Source organism: Microtus ochrogaster, chromosome 10 (genome assembly GCF_000317375.1).
Source record: "Microtus ochrogaster isolate Prairie Vole_2 chromosome 10, MicOch1.0, whole genome shotgun sequence".
Lineage (NCBI taxonomy): Eukaryota > Metazoa > Chordata > Mammalia > Rodentia > Cricetidae > Microtus > Microtus ochrogaster.
Genome location: NC_022016.1, coordinates 21335834 through 21360549, shown reverse-complemented (window position 1 = coordinate 21360549; position 24716 = coordinate 21335834). Strand labels below are relative to the sequence as shown.

General features: G+C 40.1%; 1 protein-coding gene across 1 annotated transcript in view; it reads right to left on the bottom strand.

Moving 5' to 3' along the window:
* Positions 1–24716, bottom strand: part of Ccdc171 (coiled-coil domain containing 171) — a 351463-nt gene that overhangs the window by 267944 nt on the left and 58803 nt on the right. Inside the window, exons 8-9 of the mRNA XM_005352686.2 lie at positions 14879–14971; positions 12980–13140 (exon numbers count right to left, since the gene is read on the bottom strand). Of these exons, the coding sequence (XP_005352743.1) occupies positions 12980–13140; positions 14879–14971 (254 nt within the window). The remainder of the gene's footprint in view (positions 1–12979; positions 13141–14878; positions 14972–24716) is intronic.

Below are 24716 nucleotides of genomic sequence, written 5' to 3'. Positions count from 1 at the left end.
CACACAGCTGGGCATGGTGACTCACACCTTTAAACCCAGACTTGGGAGGCAGAGGCAGGTGGATCTCTGTAAGTTTGAGGCCAGCCTGGTCTACAAAGTGAGTTCCAGGAGAACTAGGACTCTATTACAAAGAAACCCTATCTCAAAAAAACAAAATAAAATAAAACAAAATCCAGGAAAACCTGGTCTACATAGTGAGTTGCAGACCAATGAAAGCTACATAGAGAGACCGGTCTTGCCTCAAATAATAAATTAAAATAAAAACTAAACAAGAATACTTCAATGATTGGTTAATCAAACAAACTCTCACTGTATGTGTTAGAGTTGTTTAATCATCCAGGCAGTGGTGGCACAGGCCTTTAATCACAGCACTCAGAAAGCAGAGGCAGGCAGATCTCTGAGTTTAAGGCCTGTCTGGTCTACCAGTAAGCTCAGGACACCCCAGACTAAAGAGAAAACCCTGTTTTGAAAGGAAAATAAAAAGAGTTATTTAATCACAAGCTAAACCCATTCATGAGGTAATAAGGAACTACATTTGTGCCTTATCTGCTGATTCAGCTGCTCTCGCTACTATACCAAATACTACTGTAGGCATCTGGAAAGAACACGAGCAAAGCACATGAAAAAATGAAAAACAAAACATCTAATAAGACTGCCATAAAGAAACATGAAGACAAGTTACCAAGAAAATGGTGTAGGAAAAAGGACGCTGCACTCAGATTATCACTCTGGGGGAACAGAAGCAGGAAGGAACAGGTAAATGTTGTGTGACAGAAGCAGGCAATAGAGCTCAAGCAGCAGAGGTTACTTTATAATATTTAAAGGTAGGAACAAAAGCATGGCAAAACATGCATGCAATTTTAAAATCTAAAGTTGGGGACTGGAGAGATGGCTCAGCAATTAAGAGTATTTCCAAAAAAAAACAAGTTCCATTCCCAGTGCCCACTCTGGGTGACTCCAAACTGTCTAAGAGCTCCTGAGGATCCAGCATCAACTTCTGGCCTCCATCCACATGCGCTAAGTTCTCCGCCCCCATACACATACACACTTCAAAATATAATCTTTTTACAATAAAAGACAATCTTTTTAAACTAAACAAAGTTAACATCAAAGCAACAGCAGTAAATATTAAGCAGCTGCCATACATGAAGAGAACTGAGAGCCAACGGCAAAGGCATCATGCTGCTGTGTCTCATCATCTTGGCAGTGCTGTTTACTCTTTAAACTATAGACAAGTGTTAAAAAATCAGTATTTTAGTCAAAATAACTATTATTCAACACATATAACATTAAATTTATGTATAATTTGTGCCATTTTTAAAATTCAAAACCTAGGGTTGGTGCTGGAGAGATGGCTCTGCAGTTAAGAGCACTTGTTGCTCTTGTAGAGGACCCGGGTTCAGTTCCCAGCACCCACACAGTAGGTGTCAACTCCCTACATAAAACTCTAGTTCCTGAGAACCTGACATCTCTTCTAGCCTCCTCAGGCACTAAGTGCACATGGTACAGACACACACACACACACACACTCACACACACACACACAAAATAAAAACAATACATATTTTAAAAATGTAAAACTCTAAGATCGCTAAAATGAGGTGTGATACCCTTCTGTTAGCAATGTGATATAAAGCTAGCTTCTCCACTTCTAACAGCCACAGCCAGTAAGAACATGTAAGGAAAGAAAGGCGCAGGTTAGGGAGCTCCTGGATCCCGGGAGAGTCAGGACTTACAAAGCAGACGGCTGGGGAAGAACAGACGAGAAGGAAGCCTATAGCCAGGATGCTTCCTTAATGGAGTCTGATTATTTTAACTTCCACTAACAGTTTGTCAATAAACATGTTCCTTAAAACAAGTAGCATTTCTTTAGGCTGTATTTTAGCAAGAACATAAATAATGGTGCCACTAAACCATAACACTGTTTTTATTCAGAAACACATTTAGAAAAATAAAGAAGCTCCTAATTATTGAGGAACACAAGAAATAAAATTTATCTGCAGTCGATTCAATATCCTATCTTTAAAGTCATTTTAAATTATATTTCAATGTAGACTGGATTTGAGGCTTATCAAAATCTTTTCCCTACTACTGCCCAATAATCAATTACAGAACTAATTAAGATCAAACTACATCTGAAAGCTCTATAATCCAAAATCATTAAAAAGCTTTTCCTGTAAGTTTTAGATTTAAAGAAACTTTACAGCTAAGAAAATGTAGTGATATAAATGCAGTTTGCTCCACCTCAAACAATTTCATAGCAGTGCATCACGTCTAAGACACTGTGCGTTGGAACTCTAATTCTGAAATGCAGATGTGTCGTACATATCTGCTCCTGCCACCCAGGGAAATCCTGGCAACAAACAACTTTAACGGCCCCATCCAGCGACAGCGACAATATGAGGTGAAGAGTGGCCTTGGGCACTGGCACTCGTGGGCTCCGTCTGGACGGCCTGCACCGTGGAGCTCTGGGCCTGGAGCTTATCTGATCCTGCCAGGAGCTCTCCGGCCACTGCACCTCCTCCTTGCCAATACCCATCAGCCACTATGCCCTAGGCACTGCAATCTGTCATGTGACCACTTTTCACAACCATGAGGACACTGTCCTGAAGCTGCAGAACCAGACCCAGGTGGCCAGAATCTAGCCACCAAGTGTTTGGCTTCTCCCATTCCACCCTAGAAAGCCCTCCTTCCAATCATTTATGAAAATCCAAGTTTAATTGCTAAATAAGAACAAAACTGCTCAACCACTGCTAATATTCTGGTACCATTTACTTTATAGCTTCATTATTGGCTGTTGTTACATCAGTCTTTCATATCCTACCCTAAAATTCCTTATTCTCAAAGCTATAAACTAAAAGTGTGGTTCAGGGGCTGGAGAGATGGCTCAACACAGAAGACGATGCATACCCAGGTTCAACTCCCAGAACTCTCCTGGCAGCTCACAACTGTCTACAACTCCAGTCCCAGAAGATCTGATACCCTCTTCCAGTCTCTGAGAACACCAGGCATGTACACGCATACATGCAGGAAAAACAGTCATAAAATAAAATATTTTTTAGAAAGTATCATTCACAAGAGAGAATAGTAGAAAGAAGAAAGTCAAATACCACATTTATACTCATCTGGGTTACAGATTTAAATATATACATAAATACACATGTGCAGTGCACACGCACACACTCAAACACCCACACAACATGAAAACAGAGACTATCGAGTGGAGGAAGGGGCCATCATGAAAGAAGACAAGGGAAGGTTACAGAAGGAGGTGAGATGAGGAAAGTACAGTGACACACGGCATGGAAACGTCACAAAATCTCTCTATTTTGAGTCCATCAGAAAGCTTCTTGTTCCTCCCCTTTGCTTTCCCACTCCCTTTATCAAATCCTACTCTCTCCTTCTTTGTGTTCCATCCTGGCAGAAATGAAGATATTCTAAGTAGACAGCTCAGAGCCTGGAAAGATGGCTCGGTGTTGTGGAATATCCTTTACACTGTGTGAACATGTGTCACTGTGACTGCTTTAATAAAGAGACGAAAGGCCACTAACTAAGCAGGAACAAGTTAGGAGGGACTTCTGGGGACAGAGAGCTCTGGGAAGAAGAAAGGAGGAGTTGCCAGTCAGATGCACAGGGAGTGAGACATGCAGGAGGAGAGGGAAAAGTCACAAGTTATAGGGGCTGGAGAGATGGCTCAGAGGTTAAGAGCATTGCCTGCTCTACCAAAGGTCCTAAGTTCAATTCCCAGCAACCACATGGTGGCTCACAACCATCTGTAATGAGGTCTGGTGCCCTCTTCTGGCCTACAGACATACACACAAACAAAATATTGTATACATAATAAATAAATATTTTTAAAAAAGTCATGAGTCATGTGGCAATAGAAATAGGCTAATTTAAGTTATAAGAGCTAGGGGATAAACCTAAGCTATAGGCCAATCTTTCATAATTAGTAAGTCTCGGTATCATTTTTAGTGAGCTGGCGGCCCAAAGAAAAATCTATCTACAGCTCAGTAGTTATGATCACTCACAGCTACTGCACAGGACTGAGTTCAGTTCCCAGTACCCATATGGTAGCTCACAACTACCTGTAACCCCAGTTCCTGGGAATCCAACGGCTTCTTCGGACTTCTATGCACACCAATCTTAAATGGGCTGTACATACATATATGCAAAATACTTATACAACATAAAATAGAATAAATAAACCTTAAAAAACTGTTTAAAGACATAGTCCAGTTGTGACCCTTTAACTGACTACAGATTATTGAGAAAATCAACCCCAAGAAATCAGAATTTCTCCAAGAATCTCACTCTAGAAGGAAAAGGCTGAAGCCTGATGCTAAGCAAAGCAGAAACCTATCTCTCAGGAAGCAATTTCATCTAGCTTTGATTACTTGTCAGACTACCTAGCAGGAAAGACTGGAGTCAAGGCAATGGTAACAGGCAGGACCACATCTTGACTAGGACGACTTAGCTATAAAAACTCCTCGTCCTCTATCTAAACCTAACCCTCAGGACCCCAAAGACGGGCTGGGAGTCACTAGACTCCTTACTCCTGCCCAGTGAGGCCATACTGAACCAATCCTTTCTCTGGCCTCCACTATTATTATTTGTCTCTCTAAACGGCCTACTGTGATGAGTGACTAGACCTAGCTTGCTAGGACTACCAGGGCTCTTAACTCAAGAACATGGTAAACAATTTCCTACTGCAGGGTCCAGACTAATTTCTAGGACAGCCATACTAAAGCCCAATACATGACTGGGTGGCCTGCACCTCACCACTTCCCTGCCTCGTGTGGCTGTGGGGCCCTGTCAGCACAGATGGCGCAGAGAGCAGTTCATGAAAGAGGAAAGCACCTAACTCACCAGGAGGTGAGAGTGAAGGTCAGGCTTGCAGCTATCTGGGATCATATCGGTTCCAAAAGGAAAATGACACCCCCCCTTTACTTTATTACCTCATTCTCACCCTCTAGGAAGAGATTCTTAGTTTCCTACCTACATTTAAATATATATATTTATGAATATACAGAGCTGGCTTTGGAGTTGAACAATGACTCTGTACTCAGGCGCATTGTTAAAAAGAACATTCAGAGTTTCTGTCTCATATCGGGAGCCATCTGGTATCGGACAGAAGGAAGACTTTAGGAAAAATCTTACTTTCTCCGTGTCTATTTTGTCTATATCATATTCTTTATTGAATGTATGTCTCTATGAATAATGTTTAAGTTTTCCACGATGAACAATAACGTTTTCTACAGATCCTTTTCCTGTAGTAATCTTTGAGGTTTCCAGGAAGAAGATGGGGCCCCAAAGCAACAACTCTACCTGGTTGAGATGACATCATGATGCTGATAGCGCTGCTATAAAACTGGTTTTTGGGTACCAGCTGCTGAAATGGTGCACCTTCTCATGATGTTCTGGCCAGAACTCCAAATAAGAACTTTGGAAAAAAAACCCTACTGACTGCTCGGAAATCATTTGCAGCTAAGGTAGACAGTAATTTTGAAACTTAACCGTCACTTTACTTTTGCAGGATCCCATAAAGAGAACATCACCCCATGACAGCTGGAAGCAATTCTAGAGGACAACATCCCCTCTCCCAAAAAAGTTTGTCCTCAGGGTTGGGAACTTCGTTTTAGGGGTTGATTATATAAGGTAGAGGGTTGGAATAGAAATTATGTAGGTTAAAAAAAAAAGATAATAATAGTGGGAAACAGAGTGAATATTTGTGAGCTATTATTTATGTATAATTTATATCAGTATAGTTTTGTATATTGATACAAGTTCAAGTTATATTTGTTATTTCTGTTTACAATATTTGTACACCTATGCAAAGTTATTCTGTCAGATTGTATATATGCATGTTTCTATCTCTGTTTAGGACATTTTGTATGTTGATACAACTTTTAGGATATATTTTCATATTGCATTATATATTATTCTTACCTCTGATCAAGATACTTGTACATTGTCTACTTTTTGAGGACATTGTTTTATTTGCTGCGCATTTGTTTACAGATTATTTAATATTATGACATGAAGTTTAGTCTTTAAGTTATACAGGTATTAAGTATTATAGGTCAATAGTTGCTCATGTTTGTTATACATATAGTCAGATTGATTAGGTTCTTTAGATACATAGAGATTGTATTCTGCCTAGATAGGTAATCTTCAACCACTTCAAGGATCTGAGGAGCATGGCATTTAAATAACTTAGGGCTCTGTTGACATGAGACATGATTGCTCCTAGCAGCACTGATTATTCCTGAGAGAATGTTGAGTACCAAAGACACTCCATTTGGAGCATGTTTTCTTCTTGGCAAAACTGGCCTTTGGGCAAGGAACTGCCCATCAACCACTGACAAAATGTACAATGTCCAGACAGGACGAGCAGGATACAAGAAAAAGACTGTCAAACCTTGCCAAGACAGAGTAAGACAGTTCTGAAAATTTTCATGCCTATGAAAATGGTCTGTCAGTTATGCTAGGCCTTAGCCAAAGTTGGTTGCTTCAACATTGCATATAAGACTTTGGGTGATTGCTCAGGCAGCCAATTGTCTCCATCATATACTGCTCGCTTTGGAAGCTGCTCGATTGCACTTCCTGCCTACTCAAGTGATATTATTTCCCTTCTCAGGTCTATGATGGGGATGAAGATTAGATAGTCATAGTTATCTTCCTCTTATGATTTAGCTGAGACTCTTTGGAATAGAATGTTTATTAAAACATTTGTCATGTATTCCTTGCTTAATATTGTTTATGTTGGTTGTAATTTTATACTTGATATCTATTCCTATTGTATATAGTTGTATTCGGTTTGAATCACTCTTCTTTAGACAAAAGGGGAAGGTGATGGGGGAAGCTTTGTTAACCAATCATCTTTAAGAGGTGGAACCTAGTTAAGGCATGGCCCAAGAGAAAATGGGGCACGGACCACCAGGTGTGCTCTCTCTTTCTCTCTCTCTCTCTCTCTCTCTCTCTCTCTCTCTCTCTCTCTCTCTCTCTGTCGCTCTCGCTCTCTCTCTGTGGTACTCCTGCAATACAGCTGAGCTTGGACTTCTATTTCCTGTTTCATGAGTTTTCCCCTTATAATAAATAAAAATATAATTGTTTTATCCTTTAGCTAGCCTGGTTATTTCCCATATTGAGCTAATTTCTACAGGGTCCACATTCAGATTAGCCATAGAGAATCAGACATGAGTTTTTGCCTAATGCTCTTTATATCCACTGCTACAACTGGCCTCTTGCCCCACAAGAGGTGAAATTCATGTCTGGTGTTATAAACATGCTCAAAAGCAATGGCTACAGAATCCATTGGCCCTAGGGGGTAAAAAAAAATATTAATGTTTTTCTAAATGGTCACGGTATCAAACTGCCTTCTAAATATTTATGCTTATATCTATAGATCTGTGATGCTTCCAACCTTGGTCAGAAAAGTTTCATTTTCTAAGATTTATTTATATTTTATGACTGAGTTCTTCCATATATGTTTATATAACATGTATGTGCAGTGTCCTTGAAGCCAGAAGAACTGGAGTTGTAGAGAGTTGTGAGCTGACATGTATTGTTGGGAGCAGTGAGACCCCAGATCCTGAATTTCTTGTAATCCCCTGATCTGAGTGCCTACAGCTGCTCTGACCTTCAGGAGTTCCTGATGGCAGGAGAGTGGTTTCTGGTGGGTTTGGCTGGGGCGTAGCTATCTCTATATAATCTGCCCTGAACACAATAAAGGGGGCATTCTTGGGGAATTTAAGGATGACCCGTGTCGCTGTCTCTCTGTCTGTGTGTGTGTCTGTGTATTTTAACCTCCAGCCCTTTGCCCGAAGCTCACGAACTGGGTGCCAGCGCACAGAGCAAGGGGCGCGGTGTGCGGTAATTGGAGGTCCCCACCGAGATATCGGGGAACTAGGGAACGCTGAGAGGTCGCTCTCAGAAGGTGAGGGTGGATTGGGGTATGTGTTAATCCTGACGTCCTTCGCTTGGTTTGGCAGCAAGTGGAAGTCCAGCTGAGAAAGAGGGGCAAACGAACAACGTCATTTGGCCAGGGAAACATGTTGAGGAGAAAAGATAGGAGGTATCTTTTCTTGGTTGAGAAAAGAGTCGGACGATAGGGAGGAGTTTGATGATTTATAGCTAGTGGAGGATAGTGAGGAGGATTCATCAGAAGAAGAGGAGGAGATTATACGTAAAGAATTAGAAAATCTCTTTAAAAAGCTGAGAAAACGTAGAGTAAAAAAAGACACATCCAACTCCCTCGGCCCCACCGGCTTATAATAATGAAGGTTGGTGGTCTTATTTGAGTAGGGGCTTTCTGAACAAGCGTTTTGGAGCTGCGTGTGTCAGTCTATCTCTGTGTCTGTGTTCTCAACCTCCAGCCCCTTTCCCGAAGCTCGGTAACTGGGTGCTGGCGCACAGAGCGCAGACACAGGGCATGGTGCGCAGCAATTGTATATTCTGGGAACTGAACCCAGGTCTTCTGAAAAAAATCAGCAAGTGCTCTTAACCCCTGATCCATCTCTCTAGCCCCAGAGAGGCTTCTTCTTGCAGTGAGCAGTAATTAATGCATGGAACATTACTGTTTACAGCTAAGAGTAAGTAACTGATGTTGAGTTCAATACATTCAGGAAGAGGAGGCAGAAAGAATGTAAGAGCTGAAGGATAGAGACGAATGCTGCAAAATATTGTCCTCTAGACATGACGTGGCTGTTGCACAGATGAACTCACCCCCACAGGATCAAGCCAGTTAAAGCATGTCCAGCATGGAGAGGCAAGGACCCAGGCGCCACCCCTACCTGAGGAGCTCCTGGCAGTTGATGACTACTCGGGGAGAGAGAATCGCTTTTCTTTAGGAGTGTGGCCACTAGAGGGTTGTCCATGCCCTAGTAGATAACTGCACACCCATACACATATGAGCAGCACCTATTGGACCCAATGAGTTAAAGAAAATTACAAAAGGAAAACAAGAAGTTGGGAGGGAGATGTGGTGGAAAGCAGGAGAGAAGAGTGAAGGGATAATACTATCAACATACATTGTGACATACACTGCATATGTGTATGAATTTTTCAAGGAACAGATAAACTTCTTAAAATGTAGTTCATAATCTTTACCTAGTAAAATATAAATATTATTCCAATGTAAAAACAAAACAAAAAATCAATATTTTGTAGACTAACCAAAATTAAAATTAATTTTGAAAGATTCTGAAAAAGAGCCAGAAGTACAAAATTAACTCATTCTTATGCTTTGAATATGAAATGTCCTCCATAGGTTCATGCATTTGAACACTTAGTCCCCAGGTGATGGCCCTGTTCTAGAAGAACGTAGAAACTGGGAGCTAAGGACCAGCTGAATGAAGTGGGTCACTGAGAGGTGAGCTTTGCAGGGTATAGCCCAGCCCCATTTCCAAACTGTGTTCTCCTCTTTCCTTGTTCATTGGATGAGACCATGCAACCTTGACCTCCTGCCACCATGGACAAGAGCTATCCTTAAAACACACCTTTTCCAGCCTGAACTGTGAGCTAGAATGAATTCACTGCCTGGTGTGGTGGTGCACAACCTCAATCCCAGCACTTGGGAGGCAGAGATAGATGGATCTCTATGAGTTTAAGGCCAACCTGACCTACAGATGGAGTTCCAGGACAGACAGAGCTATGCAGAAAGACTCTGTCTCAAAAAAAGAATCCAAAAATACAATAATCATAATCATCTGTCCCCCTTATGAGGTTTTTGTCAGGTATACAGCTGGTACTCGTTAGCTTACACTCTCTCATCCCTCAAGTAACATCATTCACATACCGCACAGAAACAGAAACAGCTTTCACATTACACACAAGGAAAGAAACAATGCGATAGGTGAAAAGATCCACAGGAACTATCAATGAATACAGGGCTTTAATTATTTGTTATCAGTACTATCATTGTTACTAAACTGCATTGTTATAATACAGTCATATGGAAATTTAAAAAATAGCTAAAAGGCTGAATTTGTCACTTGTTTCCACTGTAACAAAAAAAGATGACAAAAATAACTTTAAAAGCAGAAAGGAGCCAACTAGATGACTCAGCAGGCAAAGCACCTGCTTCAAAGTCCAAGGTCAATTCCTGGGACCCACATGAAGGAGAAAGCTAACTCCAGTAAGTTGTTTCCTGACCTCCACAAATGTGCCAGGGCATGTGCACTCAAGAAATAAAAATGTTTAAAAGATGTATCTTCCATGGCTTTATACCGTTCAGATCATGGTATGCTGGCTTCTTTGCCAAAGGGCCCAGAGTAAGACGGAATATCATGGCAAAGATAACGTATTGGAGCAGAGTTACAAACATCATGGCAGCCAGGAGGCAGAGCGAACAGAGAGGTTCTGGAGACACATTACACTCCTCAAAGCCACATCCTCAGCCATCCACTTCTTCCACCTCCCAGTAATGATGTGAAATTATAAATCCAACCACAGACCAACCCTTTGATTAGGTCAGAGACTCATGAACCAGCCAGGGACTAAGCCTTCAGCACATTAGCCCTTTTGGAGATAGTTCCTATCCAAACAGTAACAGACTCCTTATATAAAAGAATTAAAGGATTTGGGATAGCTCATGAGTACTTAGAATTATCCACTGGCACTTACTAGAATACAAAATTTGAGCAAAACTTCCAAGCTCCAGACCAGGAAAGCCATCATTGGGAACCTTTATCTGGTGATGGATGGAGATAGAGACAGAGACCCACACTGGAGCACTGGACTGAGCTCCCAAGGTCCCAATGAGGAGCAGAAGGAGGGAGAACATGAGCAAGGAAGTCAGGACCACGAGGGGTGCACCCACCCACTGAGACAGTGGGGCTGATCTATTGGGAGCTCACCAAGGCCAGCTGGACTGTGACTGAAAAAGCAGGGGATAAAACCGGACTCTCTGAACATGGCGAACAATGAGGGCTGATGAGAAGCCAAGGACAATGGCACGGGGTTTTGATCCTACTTCATGTTCTGGCTTTGTGGGGGCCTAGCCAGTTTGGATGTTCACCTTCCTAGACATGGACAAACAGTAATAAACAAACCTTTTTAAAAGGAAAGAAGAAATCTTGGTTAGGAAGTACCTCTTAAATAAACACAGCGGAAAGTGGCTGAACTTCCAGCTGACTAGGAAGGCAGAAGCTACCGAGATAGACTACATCAGAAGTTCATGACCAGCCTGGGCAACTATGCAGGACTCTATCTCAATACAAAAATGGAATAGGGAACTAGATGTGATAGCATGAACCTTTAATCCTAGCAAGTGGGAGGCACAGTCAGGCAGATTTCCATAAGTCTGAGGCCAGCCTGATCTACATAGATAGTTCTAAGCCAATCAGGGATATATACGACAAACCCTGCCAAAATAAATACACACACACACACACACACACACACACACATACACACACACACACACACACATACACACACACACACAAAGAATAAAGCTACAAATGATAGTTTGACTCTTATTTTGGAGACAATGGTTTGAGATATATACTATTGAGAAATTTTTTGAAACATTTAAATCTTCCTTTTTTTGCAGTATTTCATAGACTCTTCAAGACCAAAGGCTTTTAAACTAGGAAAAGGTTGAAATCAGCAGGAGTCAAATGCTCACATCACTTGTGAACTATGAGTCCTTACCCTCATTAAGACTCTATTTTCACGTCTGAAAAAAACTGGTATTAAAAGTTGAGGAAAGCCAGAGAGTGTTGGAGCATGCCTTTAATCCCAGGACTCAGGAGGCGGAGACGGGCAGATGTCTGAGTCTGAGGCCAGCCTGGTATACAAAGCAAATTCCAGGACAGCCAGGGATACACAAAGAAACCCCTGTCTCAAACTCCCCTGAAATAGGTAAAGAAGAGTGGTGGTTTGATAGGAATACCCCCATAGACTCATATGTTTAAATGCTTGGCCCATAGGGAGTGGCACTATTAGAGGGTGGGGCCTTGTTGGAGGAAGTGTGTCACTGTGGAGACAGGCTTTGAGGGCTCACAAACTCTAGCTAGGCCCAGTGTGACAGCCTCTCCTATTGCCTGCAAATCAATATGTAGAACTCTGAGCTCCTTCTCCAGCACCATGTCTGCCTGCATGCTGCCATGCTTCTCACCATGACGAAAATGGACTAGAGCTCTGAAAGTGTACGCCAGCCCCAACTAAATGTTTCCTTTGTAAGAGTTGCCATGGTCACGGTGTCTCTCCACAGCAACAAAACACTAACTAAGACGAGGAGAAAGCTTAGTCAGTGACGTGCATGCCACACAAGCGTAAAGGCCTGAGTTTGAGATCTGTAACTCCAGCTCTCGGGGAATAGAGACAGGTGGATCTCTGGAGCTCACTGACCAACCAGTCTAGCTGAATGGTGGAGCTCAAACAGTAATAATGATAATAACATGGAGAGAAACTGAGGAAGACACTCTACGTCAACCTCCAGCTTCCAAACGCACACGCACAGGTGCACAAACACAAACATATGCACACTCATGTCACACACAGGAAAAAAACAGGATAAATAAAAGGTAGCTACCGCATAGAATGTTAAATTAGTTAAATTAATTATTTGGTGGCCATGTACATAATGAACCACAATGCACATTTCCCACTAGTTGTAATTACTGCTACTACTATTATTTCTGCAATTCAAAAAATCCTGAGCATTATCTCCCCATGTGGCTTATAAATTAAGGTGTTTAAGACATGGCTATATTAATTTTAGAAAGGCAAGTGCATTGATATATTTACTTTCTAGTGTATAAATATGTTTCTGGAACTGCTTAGAAACTTTACAGCAAAAGAGCATCCCCATATTTGCCTACAAGGCCATTTGCATATGTCTTACAAAGACCTATACTCTCTGGTCTACCACAGATAGCAGCTTTATATTAGTATATAAAGTACTACATATTCAAACTCAGCAATCCTAAAACCTTCATACAGATTTAGAATTTTACCATAAGATACTTACAAATTCAGTTTTGTAAAGCTTTCTTGTGCATTATGCTTTTCTCGCTCATATGCACTTTCGACTTCTTTAAATTCATTCTTGATCATTTCCAGATCAGCAACAGCCTCTGCTTGGCTGGCTTTTTCTACTTGTAAAGCTCCTTCAAGGTCTCGAATCCGTAACTACCAGATGACAGAGAAGTAGTTTTAAAAAGCTAAGAAATGTGTTTCCATCTTAAATTGAATAGACTATTTTATCAGCCACAGATTGTCATTTATCTAAATATTCCTTTCTTTCTGTTTTGGTTTAAAAAGAAAATAAACTGGCCTCAAATCCCAAATCCTCCTGCCTCTGCCTCTAGAAGAATAAAGAACTGAGATATGAAAAGCATAAACTAACACAGTATTATCCAGCCTATCAATGTGCTTAATCTCTACCTTCTAATGCATTCACATTTCTTTCATAAAATATTATAAGTGGTTTTTGAAAACTAAAAGAAACATTATGACATGAATATTATTAAAAGCTTAAACATGGGCTAGCAAGACGGCTCAGTAGGTAAAGGCACTTGTCACCTAGCCTAATGACACAAATTCAATCACCAGGACCCACATGGTAAAAGGATAGTATCAACTCCCACAAGCTGTCTTCTCTGGCCTTCATGTGTGTTTTGGTGCACGCATGCATGTGCGCATGCTCAGACACACACACACATACACAAATATGAGCAATTTTAAACTTAAAAAGAATAAAGCTTAAACAGATCCCTTCACCCCCGGAATTTTTTTACTGTAGAAGAAGAACCTTTATAGTCAAACAACACTATCTGACTAAAATATTCATGGTGATATAACTTGATAACTTGTATTTCCTTAATACAATCTGGAAACAGGACAGTGTAGGGGAGAACTACAAACACAATTGGCTTGAAGTAGGTTTAAAGCTGGGTGATGGGTGTACTGTGAGTTGGTTTTAATAATTTGTCAGCTTTTGCATATATGTGAAATTTTGCATAATCAACATCTTAAAATTGATGCCTTGCACCTGTCCACAACAGAATAAACACACAAGTGCATTCTCTCAAACCAATGATTCATAGCTCTTAAATAGCTATATACCACTTTAAGGAGCATCTGCTGGACACTACAGAATACTGTATTACTCATACATCCTGAAGATAGCAAAGTCCAGACCAGTGTTCACAGGGTGCCAAACCTTGAAAAATGGTGAAAGAACAAGAATAAGCAGACAAGGGAGGAACAAAATACTCTGCAAAGTGTCAAGTGGTGACAGCTCACGTTTTTCAAAATGTTGCAGTTGGCTCTTGAATTCAAGTGTCAAAAACCTAGTGCCCTGAACAGCACTATTAGGCAATAGCACAGACTGTCGGGAGGTGGGATTGTGTGGTTGACCCTCGCATGGACAAGAACGTGGCCTCAAGTAGATGGTGGGACCCTGCTCTCTCTTGCTCTGCTTCCAGGCTCATGAGGTGAGAGGAGAGTGTCCTCCACCATGATGAGGTGCTTCACCAGAGAACCACTTAATCATGGACTTAAGAAGCATGAGCCAAATAAAACCTTATCTCTTTAGAGTTACGGTTCCTGGGTTGGGTTGTCTCCCGTATTCCATTATAGTCACAGAAAGCTGACTAATACTGACACAAGCCATTGGGTCTCTGTCACAAACACTGTACTCTTCCATTGCAGTACAAATGCCCCCACAGATGAGACAAGGGCAGACAGTGGTGGTGTTCTGGCCTGAGGCTACAGAGTACCAACACCTCCCCTAATAGAGTATCCGAAATTGTACCCTTATCCTAAATACAGCGCCAGCATTGTGTTACCATTCTCAACCACACCTTATTTTCCTAGTGGTTACAACCAGAGAAAATTCATGCCAAAAAATATGTTTACATCTTACCTGAATAATTTCAGAATTAAATTTTGATTCCAAATGTGCCGCTCTTTCTGCTTCAATGTTCTCTTCTAACTTCCTCACTCTTAGACTAGTTGCCTAAAAACAAGTCAGGTTTAAACACAAACATTGACATTAAAATCATACAGAGAACACTAATCACAGAACTGTGACTTTAGATGACTTATGCTGTGCAGCCAGGATGGCCTAGAACCCATGATCCTTCTGCTCCAGCACCCCAAGTCCGAATACAGGTATATCCCATTATACCTGTCTAGCCCCATGTCTCATACTTTGCAGGTGGGGAGTGTGAAAACAATGCCCAAAAGGAATGCTCCAAAGCCTTGGGTTTTTTTTTCTTTTTTAATCTTACTGAGGTAAAGTTTCTATGTAATTAATTAGGATGTAACTGACTTCTGGCACACACTTCCATGGAAGCTGTCAAAGTGTAAAGTATAGCCTTACATGTCCCCTATGTTGCATGGTCCTTTCTAGACACTCTCAGTGCCTTCATATCAAGAAGTCATTCTGCTGAGAGATCATCATTTTGTGTTTCACAAGCACACAACTCACAAGGCACTTTCGTACACTGAGCCACTTGCTTAATGTAGATTTTACAACCTTGAGACAGTCTCAAGTGTAGCCATAGCTGGACTGGAACTCACAGATATGTGCCAGCCCCAGCCTCCCAAGTGCTGGGATTAAATACATGTCTACCATGCCCAGTCCTTTCAATAGTTATTTAAGATTTCTTTTTATTACTTTAAATTATGTATAGGAGGGGACCTAGGTGCATGTGAATGCAGTGCCTATGGTGGCCAAAGGTCCTGGATCCCCTTAGAGCTTGAGTTATAGGCAACTGTGAGTCACTCAACATTGGTGCAAGGAATCAAACTCAGCTCCTCTACAAGGGCAGCAAATATTCTTAACTGCTGGGCCACCTCTCTAACCTACCATCAATATTTCTTAACAATATTGTCACATTAGAAAATAGTTCCCAGAGGCTGAAAGTAGTAATTCCAAATTTGAAAACTAAAACTCGTTGAAATCCAAAAAGACAAAAAAAAGAAAAAATACTTTGTATATCTGTTGTAGTTGGAATGAAAATGGCTCCACAGCTCACAGAGAGTGACAATATTGAGAGATGTGATCTTGTTGGAGCAAGTATATCACACTGAGTGTGAGCTTTAAGGTCTCAGATATACAAGAGTCTCAGTGTCTTCCTGCTGCCTGTGGATCCAGATGTAGAACTCTCAGCTCTCTCCAGCATCATGTCTGCCTGCCTACTACCATGCTTCCCACCATGACAATAATGGACTAAACCTCCATGAACTATAAGCCAGCCCCAATTAAATGTTTTCCTTTGTAAGAGTTGCTGAGGTCATGGTGTTTTTTTCACAGCAATAGAAACCCTAAGACAACAACAATCACTTTTGGTTTTTAATTGGTTTTTTTTTTTTTTTTTTTTGAAGCACGGTTTCTCTGGATAGCCTTACCTGTCCTGGAACTACACTGTAGACCAGGCTGGCCTCAAACTCAGAGTCTACCTGCCTCTGCTTCCCTAGAGGTGGGATTAAAGGCATGTACCACTATGCCCAACTAACATAGTCTTTTTTTTTTCCTTTGGTTTTTCGAGACAGGGTTTCACTGGGTAGCCCTGGCTGTCCTGGAACTCACTCTGTACATCAGGCTGACCTCAAACTCACAGAGATCCACCTATCTCTGCCTCTCGAATGCTGAGATTAAAGGCATGTATCACCACCATCCCCCTAACATAGTCTTCTTAAAAGTAAAATTTTAACATTTAATACTTAGTTTATTTGAAAAACAAGTATCTCATCTGAAAATGAAACTAGTAAATCTCAATAGTCTAAAGAGAAGATTCAAACAAAAAAAATGGGAGATGATGAGATTTCAATGCTTGATGATACTAAAGAATAATTATATTTTTAAGATTTACTTTCTATATAAGAATGTTTTGTACCTGGTGCACTCAGAAGTCAGAAGAGGGCATTGGGTTCCTTAAAACTGGAGTTATGAATTGTTATGAGCCACCATATGGGTCCTAGGAATTGAACCTAAGCCCTGTTCAAGAGTAACAAGTGCTCTTAACCACTGAGCCACCACCCCAGCCCTTATTACTTTTAAGTATGTTTTTAAAATACATAACTAATAGTTATTATGAATGAAATTATATTTGGCTTGGATTTAAACATATTCAAGCTGCCATGAATATTGACCATTGCTGATGATAACTAATGAAAAGAGACAGGCAGCCGGACAATGGTGGCGCACGCCTTTAATCCCAGCACTCAGAGGCAGGCGGATCTCTGGGAGTTCGAGGCCAGCCTGGTCTACAAGAGCTAGTTCCAGGACAGGAACCAAAAGCTATGGAGAAACCCTGTCTCAAAAATTAAAAAAAAAAAAAAAGAAAAGAGAGAGGCACACAGGAGTGGTCATTACAGCATTCTTTCTGCTTTCATGTATGCTTAAAATTTTCCATAGAGTACCTTTTATAGATTTTTAGATTTATTTTATGTGTCTGAATGTTTTGCATGCGTGTGTGCCTGGTGCCCACGGAGGTCAAAAGAGGACATCCGATCCCCTGAAAATGGAATTATAGATGTTTGGTACTTTGCAAGAACAAGTGTTCTTAACTGTGGAGTCATTTCTCCAATCTCATGTTAACAGCCAGTTTTTTTGTTTTTTGTTTTTTTGGTTTTTTTTTTTTTTTTTTTTTGGTTTTTCAACCAGCTTAACAGCCAGTTTTTAATTTTAGGGAGTTTGTCTTTTGTTTTATGTTATTGTTATTGTACTTGCTGTTTTGTTTTGTTTTGAGACAGGATCTCTCTGTTAACCTTGGCTGTCCTGGAACTCACCATGTAAAGCAGACTGGCCACAAACTTACACCTAACTTGGCCTTCTGAGTGTTAAGATTAAAGGCATTTAATCTCAGTCAGTAGAGCATGAGATTCTTAATATCAGGGTCATTGGTTCCAGCTCCATGTTAGGCACCAAATGTAGCATGAATAATAAGAACAAAGAGACAGAGATTGAGGTTCCGAAAACCAGAAAAGCAAGGCAGCCAAGCCACTAGAGAAGTCTTACCTCTACCAAAGCTAGGCAACAGTAAAATAGCCAGACAGCGTCTCTCTCCTCTTATTTTATCCCTCTAGTGATGGGAGTAAGGTGTATAACTCCCTAGTACCGGGAGTACTAAAAGTATAGCCAACCACCATCTGGATTTATTTCTGCTTGAGTAGCCCAAGATGGCCTTGAACTCACAGAGACCCATCTGACTCTGTCTCTACCAAATCTTGGAATTAAAGGTGTATAGCACCATTGCCTGACCTATAGTGGCTTTAGTTTTGCCACTGGTCCTCAGGGAAGATTTTTATTAAAATACAAATATATCACTACATTTTCCACCATGTCTGACCAGGTATTTTAAATTTACATGCACAACTGTTTTGCCTGCCTATAAATATGTGCACTATTTGTGTGCCTGATGCTGAGAAGGTCAAGATGAGGTATGGGGTTCCCCTGGAACTGGAGCCACAGGCCGTTGTAAACCACCATGTGGGTCTTAGGAATTGAACTCTAAAAGCATTTAACTGGAGGTTTGTGTACATATTCAGAGAATTAGTCCACGATCATCATGGCAGGGAGCATGGCAGCAGGCAGATAAGCGTGGCATTGAAACAGTAGTTAAGAACTTACTTTGGCCGGGTGGTGGCGCACGCCTTTAATCCCAGCACTTGGGAGGCAGAGGCAGGCGGATCTCTGGTCTACAAGATCTACAAGAGTTCGAGGCCAGCCTGGTCTACAAGAGCTAGTTCCGGGACAGGCTTCAAAACCACAGAGAAACTCTGTCTCGAAAAACCAAAAAAAAAAAAAAAAAAAAAAAAAAAAAAAAAAAAAAAAAAAAAAAAAAAAAAAAAAAAAAAAAAAAAAAAAGAACTTACTTCTAATCTACAAGATAGAAACAGAGAGAGACTGGTCCTGGCACACACTTCTGAAATCTCAAAGCCCACCCCCAGTCCAGTGACACACCTTCTCCAACAAGACCTTACCTCCTAATCTTTCCCAAATAGTCTACCAACTGGGAACCAAACGTTCAAATATATTAGCCTATTGGAGCCAATCTCAATCAAATATGAGCATGCATGTACATACACATATATTTGTGTGTGCGCACACACACACACCTAAACAGAACTAAAATAATGAAAAGATATAACCATGACTCAATTTCTGTTTCCCATTGGTGAAAAACAGTTCCTTTTAAATTCTGACTTTACATTCTCAGAACAACGAACTCCAGGAGTTATGGGTACAAATCACAGTGTATAGTATAGCTGAGAAATTCTTATGCATAGTATAGACTATAATAAGTAATAACCTGGGAAGATCTATACTGATAAAATATTTATGTAGGGGCTCAGCAGTTAAGAGAACTAGCTGCTTTTCAAGCGGTCCTGAGTTCAACTCCCAGCACCCACATGGCAGCTCACAACCGTCTGTATCAGCAGTCCCGGGTGATCTGATGCCCTCTTCTGATCTGCAAATGTACACGCAGACCATAAGATACAGCCACAAATAAATAAATCTTCTTCAAAATCATGTAAACCTGTAAGATGAAGTTGATTCTGTCAATACATAATATTGTTCATCTTAGATTCTGTGGATCAGGAAGCTAGCCAGTCACAAGGAAATAATGTATGGGTGTTGGGAATAAGATTTTAAAAACTAATAAAGGACAAAGGAATTCAATCAGTCTAATAATGTCTAAGTCCTTTTCTCAGTTGCCAAAAGTATATAAGCAAGTTTATTTATCAAAATGTTGGTCCTGTTTTTTTTTCAGGGGAGGGGGGTGGTGCATGCACAAATATATGAATGCCCTTGTGTGAGGAGATCAGAACAACCTTGGCTGTTAATTCTCAAACAACATTCATGTTTTCTGGCCTGATTTGGGTTTGGGTTTTTGGAGGGAGGATGGAGACAGAGCTTCCCGTGAGTCTGGAACTCACCTATAAAGCTAACCTGGGTAGCCAGAGAGCCCCAGAGATCTGACTGTTTCATTTCCCGGGGCTGGGTCAAGAGCAAGGTAAGCAATTTAACCAACAGAACCATTATTTTAGTCTCATATTTTATTGAAATACACAATATTTCATAATTCTGATAAAAGAATCAACAAAATATTTTATTTTATTATATGTATAATTCAGTAACTAATTAATGATCTGTTCCCACTCAAAAACATCAGGACCAAAGTTCTAGTCTCCAGGGCAGAACAAAGTGCAAAAAGGCTGAAGTAATAAGTTGGAGATAAACCTTTGTTTTCATACCTTCCTTTCTGGAATAAAATGCCGACCCAAAAAAAACTAACATGCTGTTTAGTATTGCTACAGCTATCAACAAATAAACAAGGCAATAAAAAATTATCAAGTCTGAAACAAACACCTCCCAAGAGTGGTTTTTTTTGATAGGCATAATTAAATAAATGCCGCCGGGCGGTGGTGGCGCACGCCTTTAATCCCAGCACTCGGGAGGCAGAGGCAGGCGGATCTCTGTGAGTTTGAGACCAGCCTGGTCTACAGAGCTAGTTCCAGGACAGGCTCCAAAGCCACAGAGAAACCCTGTCTCGAAAAACCATTAAATAAATGCCTTCATAATTTTTTCTTACATCTTCCAGTCTGGTGAATTAACTCTTAAATCCAGCAGAGGGTGCTACATAACACCAACCTGCAATTCTCTCACACATTTACACACACAGACACACACACACACACACACACACACACACCCTGTAATTCCAAAGAACACTAGTATAAATCATTAAATGTGTCATTGATGTTTTATTCTAACATAATCACAAAATTACTGGCAGAAAAAACATACTTGTGATTAAAGTTCAAATTCAATCCAAATTCTTAAATTTAACTATATATATCTTGTCCAGTAATAAAATGTTATAATAATCCGTATGTTTACTAACACTGAAAACAACAGGCTTCTACATATCACGGAAAATCAAACATGATTCTTTTTTAACTTTTTACATTTATTTATTGGGGTGATGTGTACATGCAGAGGTCAGAAGACAACTTGCAGGAGCTAGTTCTCTCTTTCCACCCATGTGGACTCTGGGAATCTGACTCAGGTCACCAGGCTTAGTAGTAGATGCCTTTTACTTGCTGAGCCATCTTGCCAGCCCAAGTATGTAGTTCTTTGTTTAATACATATCCTGCTATTTATTTGATGATTGACATGTTCTTTATGACAAAATACATGCTGAGAGATTTTGTTTGGATAAATATAGCTGTTTTATCTGATTTGTATCTCACTAGATCTTACTAAACATAATCAGATAACCTACTGCCCTTAAGAAAGTGAGTGTTCAATCCTGAAAGAGAACCATGTCTAGAAGGCTGCCTCCTGCCCAGCCCTGGGAGCACACCACTTATCAGTAGGCAGGCATGAGCTGACAAGCCAGCTCAGCGGCAGAACTAAGCAAACACACCCAGATGTTCCCCACACTACGTCTGTTCTTCAGCTCACACGGGCTTATCCCTAAAGCTTCATGACAGCTATGAAAATGTGTGCCAGTGAATGTGCTCAAAAGTCTGAACTAGACAACTTTTCTTCACAAATACAATATATTTACCTTGGGAGGTTGTATGTGAACTAAAAGGAATTAGTAAAGAAAATTTTTCTGTGCACTACATAATATAAATATAAATACTATAAAACAAACAGCAAGAAAGAAAACTGGGGAGGCAATCTCACCCAAGTACCTATTAATTAGCCACTGATCCCTAGAGATAGGTAGATAGATAGATAGATAGATAGATAGATAGATAGATAGATAGATAGATAGATAGATAGTCTTGATTGTGTTCCAGACATTTGCAGTTGCCACAAAATATCAATAACTCATGTAAATGAAAAGTGATAATTATTTTTCCAGATTTTATTATCCAGTAATTTCTGTTATTGGACAACTTCATAACCAATATGGTAATAATTCATCTGCTAAGGGTGATTCTAAGGAACTGAATCATCACAAACTGATTAATTCTATAATGATTCTTCAAGAATCCATTTTATTTTATTTTAAAGGCCAAGAATAATTTTATTATACATTTGTTAACATTTAACCACAATAGTATTCCTCAACTGCCCAGAAGAGGAAAAACAGTCACTAAACTTTAAGTTTTTGTTTTGTTTTGTTTTGGGTTTGAGACAAGGTCTCACTGTATAGCCTGACTGCCCTTCAACTAACAGAGATACACCTGCCTCTGCCTCCTGAGTGCTGGAACTAAAAGCGTGTAATACCACAACCAGATAAACTTTGAGCCTTTAAACTGAAGGTTTCAGGCTTGTGAGATGGCTCAACAGGTAACGGTACTTGCCACCAAACCTGAGTTAGATCCCTGAGAGTCACATGGTGGAAAGAGAGAACTGACTCCAAAAAGTTGCCCTCTGACCTCCATATGTGGACTACAGTACATAAACACGCATGTACACACACACAAAATACTTATAAATTCAAGAACTTATAAAAAGCAAGCACCCAAAGACCTCCAAGTTTTTTTTTTTTTTTTTTTGGTTTTTCGAGACAGGGTTTCTCTGTGGCTTTGGAGCCTGTCCTGGAACTAGCTCTGTAGACCAGGCTGGTCTCGAACTCACAGTGATCCGCCTGTCTCTGCCTCCCGAGTGCTGGGATTAAAGGCGTGCACCACCATCTCCCAGCTCCTCCAAGTTATTTTTACTATCAAAAAAAGACCTCCCAAGAATCAACATTTCCAGTTATTTTAAAGACAGAAGTACTGTACCACACCATTTACCCAGAGCCATATATTGTGGGAACACAACTAAGAATGAGTTCTTTACTATTTATTATCCTTGTTAAGGTAGTATTGTTTAATTAGTCTGACCATTGTGTACATGTATGCACATGTAAATGCATACTTGTGTAGGAGGTACATGTGTGGGGTACACATGCATGTGTGTGCAGGAAATGAACATGTGTGTAGAGGCCAGAGGATAATCTTTGGTGCTATTCCTTGGGAACCACCCACCTTGTTTCATTTTTCACTGAGACCTATTATTTGCCCATTCAGTTAGGGTGGATGGCCAACAAGTCCCAGGGACCCTCTTGCATGAACCACAGCCACACCTGGCTATTTTTGTGGGTTTCTCAGTTTGCACAACAAGCATTTCATTCATATTATTAGTAACAAGAAATCAGATAACAAAAATGGGAATATTATAAATAAAATTTGTGGATCACAGCTTCTGCTTAGTGTGGAATTACTACTTTAATTTCTTCTAAAACTGTCCTTGTTTGCTGCCAAACCTACAGAGCTAAGCGTGACCCCAGGACCCTAAAGCAAAGAACAGAACAAACTCCTGTCAGCCGTCCTCTGCTCCACATGTATACCACAGCGCATGGACATGTGAGGACACACACATAAACTGATGAACACCACATGTATACCACAGCAGATGGACATGTGAGGACAAACACACAGACAAATAAACACCACATGTATACCACAGCGCATGGACATGTGAGGACACGCACATAAACAAATGATGAACACCACATGTATACCACAGCGCATTGACATGTGAGGACACACACATAAACAAATGATGAACAAATAAACAAATGTAACCAAAATGTTTAGTTGCCTTTACCTTTTCTTCAAAAATAAGTATTTTACAATTTTTTTTACTTATTTCTAACTTCAAAGTCCATTAGGAACATGACATATTATTTTTAATGTATAATACTTGTACATATGAACATACAATCCAAGTTCATTGTCATTTACCTACTTTATAGTTGGCAATCAGCACAAACAAGCCCTTAAAGATAATGCCCCACAAATGCATGAAGGCTTTAAAAAAAATGGACTTAGAGGCTGTCTTCATGGGTATTAGGAAAACTGAAGGGCATTTGCCTTCCCCTTTTCCCTCAAGAGGAGCAGGCATTTAGTTTCTACGGTTACCTCCCCTGCCTCTGTGCTCCTGAACAGGACATGACTGACAGAAGCAAGGCAGCATTTATTTTCAGTCTCTCCCCACTGCAACCCGCAACAGACTCCTCCGTTCTCTCTGAATTAGGTTTGCATCTTCTCTTGTCTCTTTTTTTATTGCATTAAGACTTATTTCCCAGGATAATAAACTCTTCTTATTATAAAGAGCTTTACAAAAGCCACAGATATTCTTTTTCCAGTTCACGTTTTCCTTGGTTCCACAAAATATAGCACTGCATTTGTAAAATTGGACAGGGAGCTTGTTTTTTTAAATCTAAGAAACCATTGATCCATGTTATAATGACAAAGCCACACAATGGTATCACATATTATAAATATGTTATGTATACAGATGTCTAAGCAGTTTTTTAGCCAGGCACATAAGAGACTGCCTTCATACAATGTAACTGTTAGAAAATATTTGCAAAAAAATAATTAATTAGTTAACTTAACTTTAAAGATTCACCAAAATTTGAACCATTTACTAGGCTAACTATCCTTTATATTAGATGCTTTAGCCTTATAATTATTTAAGTAACTAGAATTATTGGTAATAGTCTACAAAGTTGAATATAAAACTAGAAGAATTTTATCTGGAAATTTAACTTCTTGTTCATTATGTCATCATCTGGGCAAACAGCTAAATGTATTCATTTCAAAATAAAACAAAATTTAAAGGCATCTAAATACAAAACTGACAGATGAGTAAATGATCCAGGCTTTATAAATAGAATAAAAATAAAAACTGTAGGGCAAGTGAGCTGACTTCATAAGCAAAAGTGTTCAGTCCCTAGAAC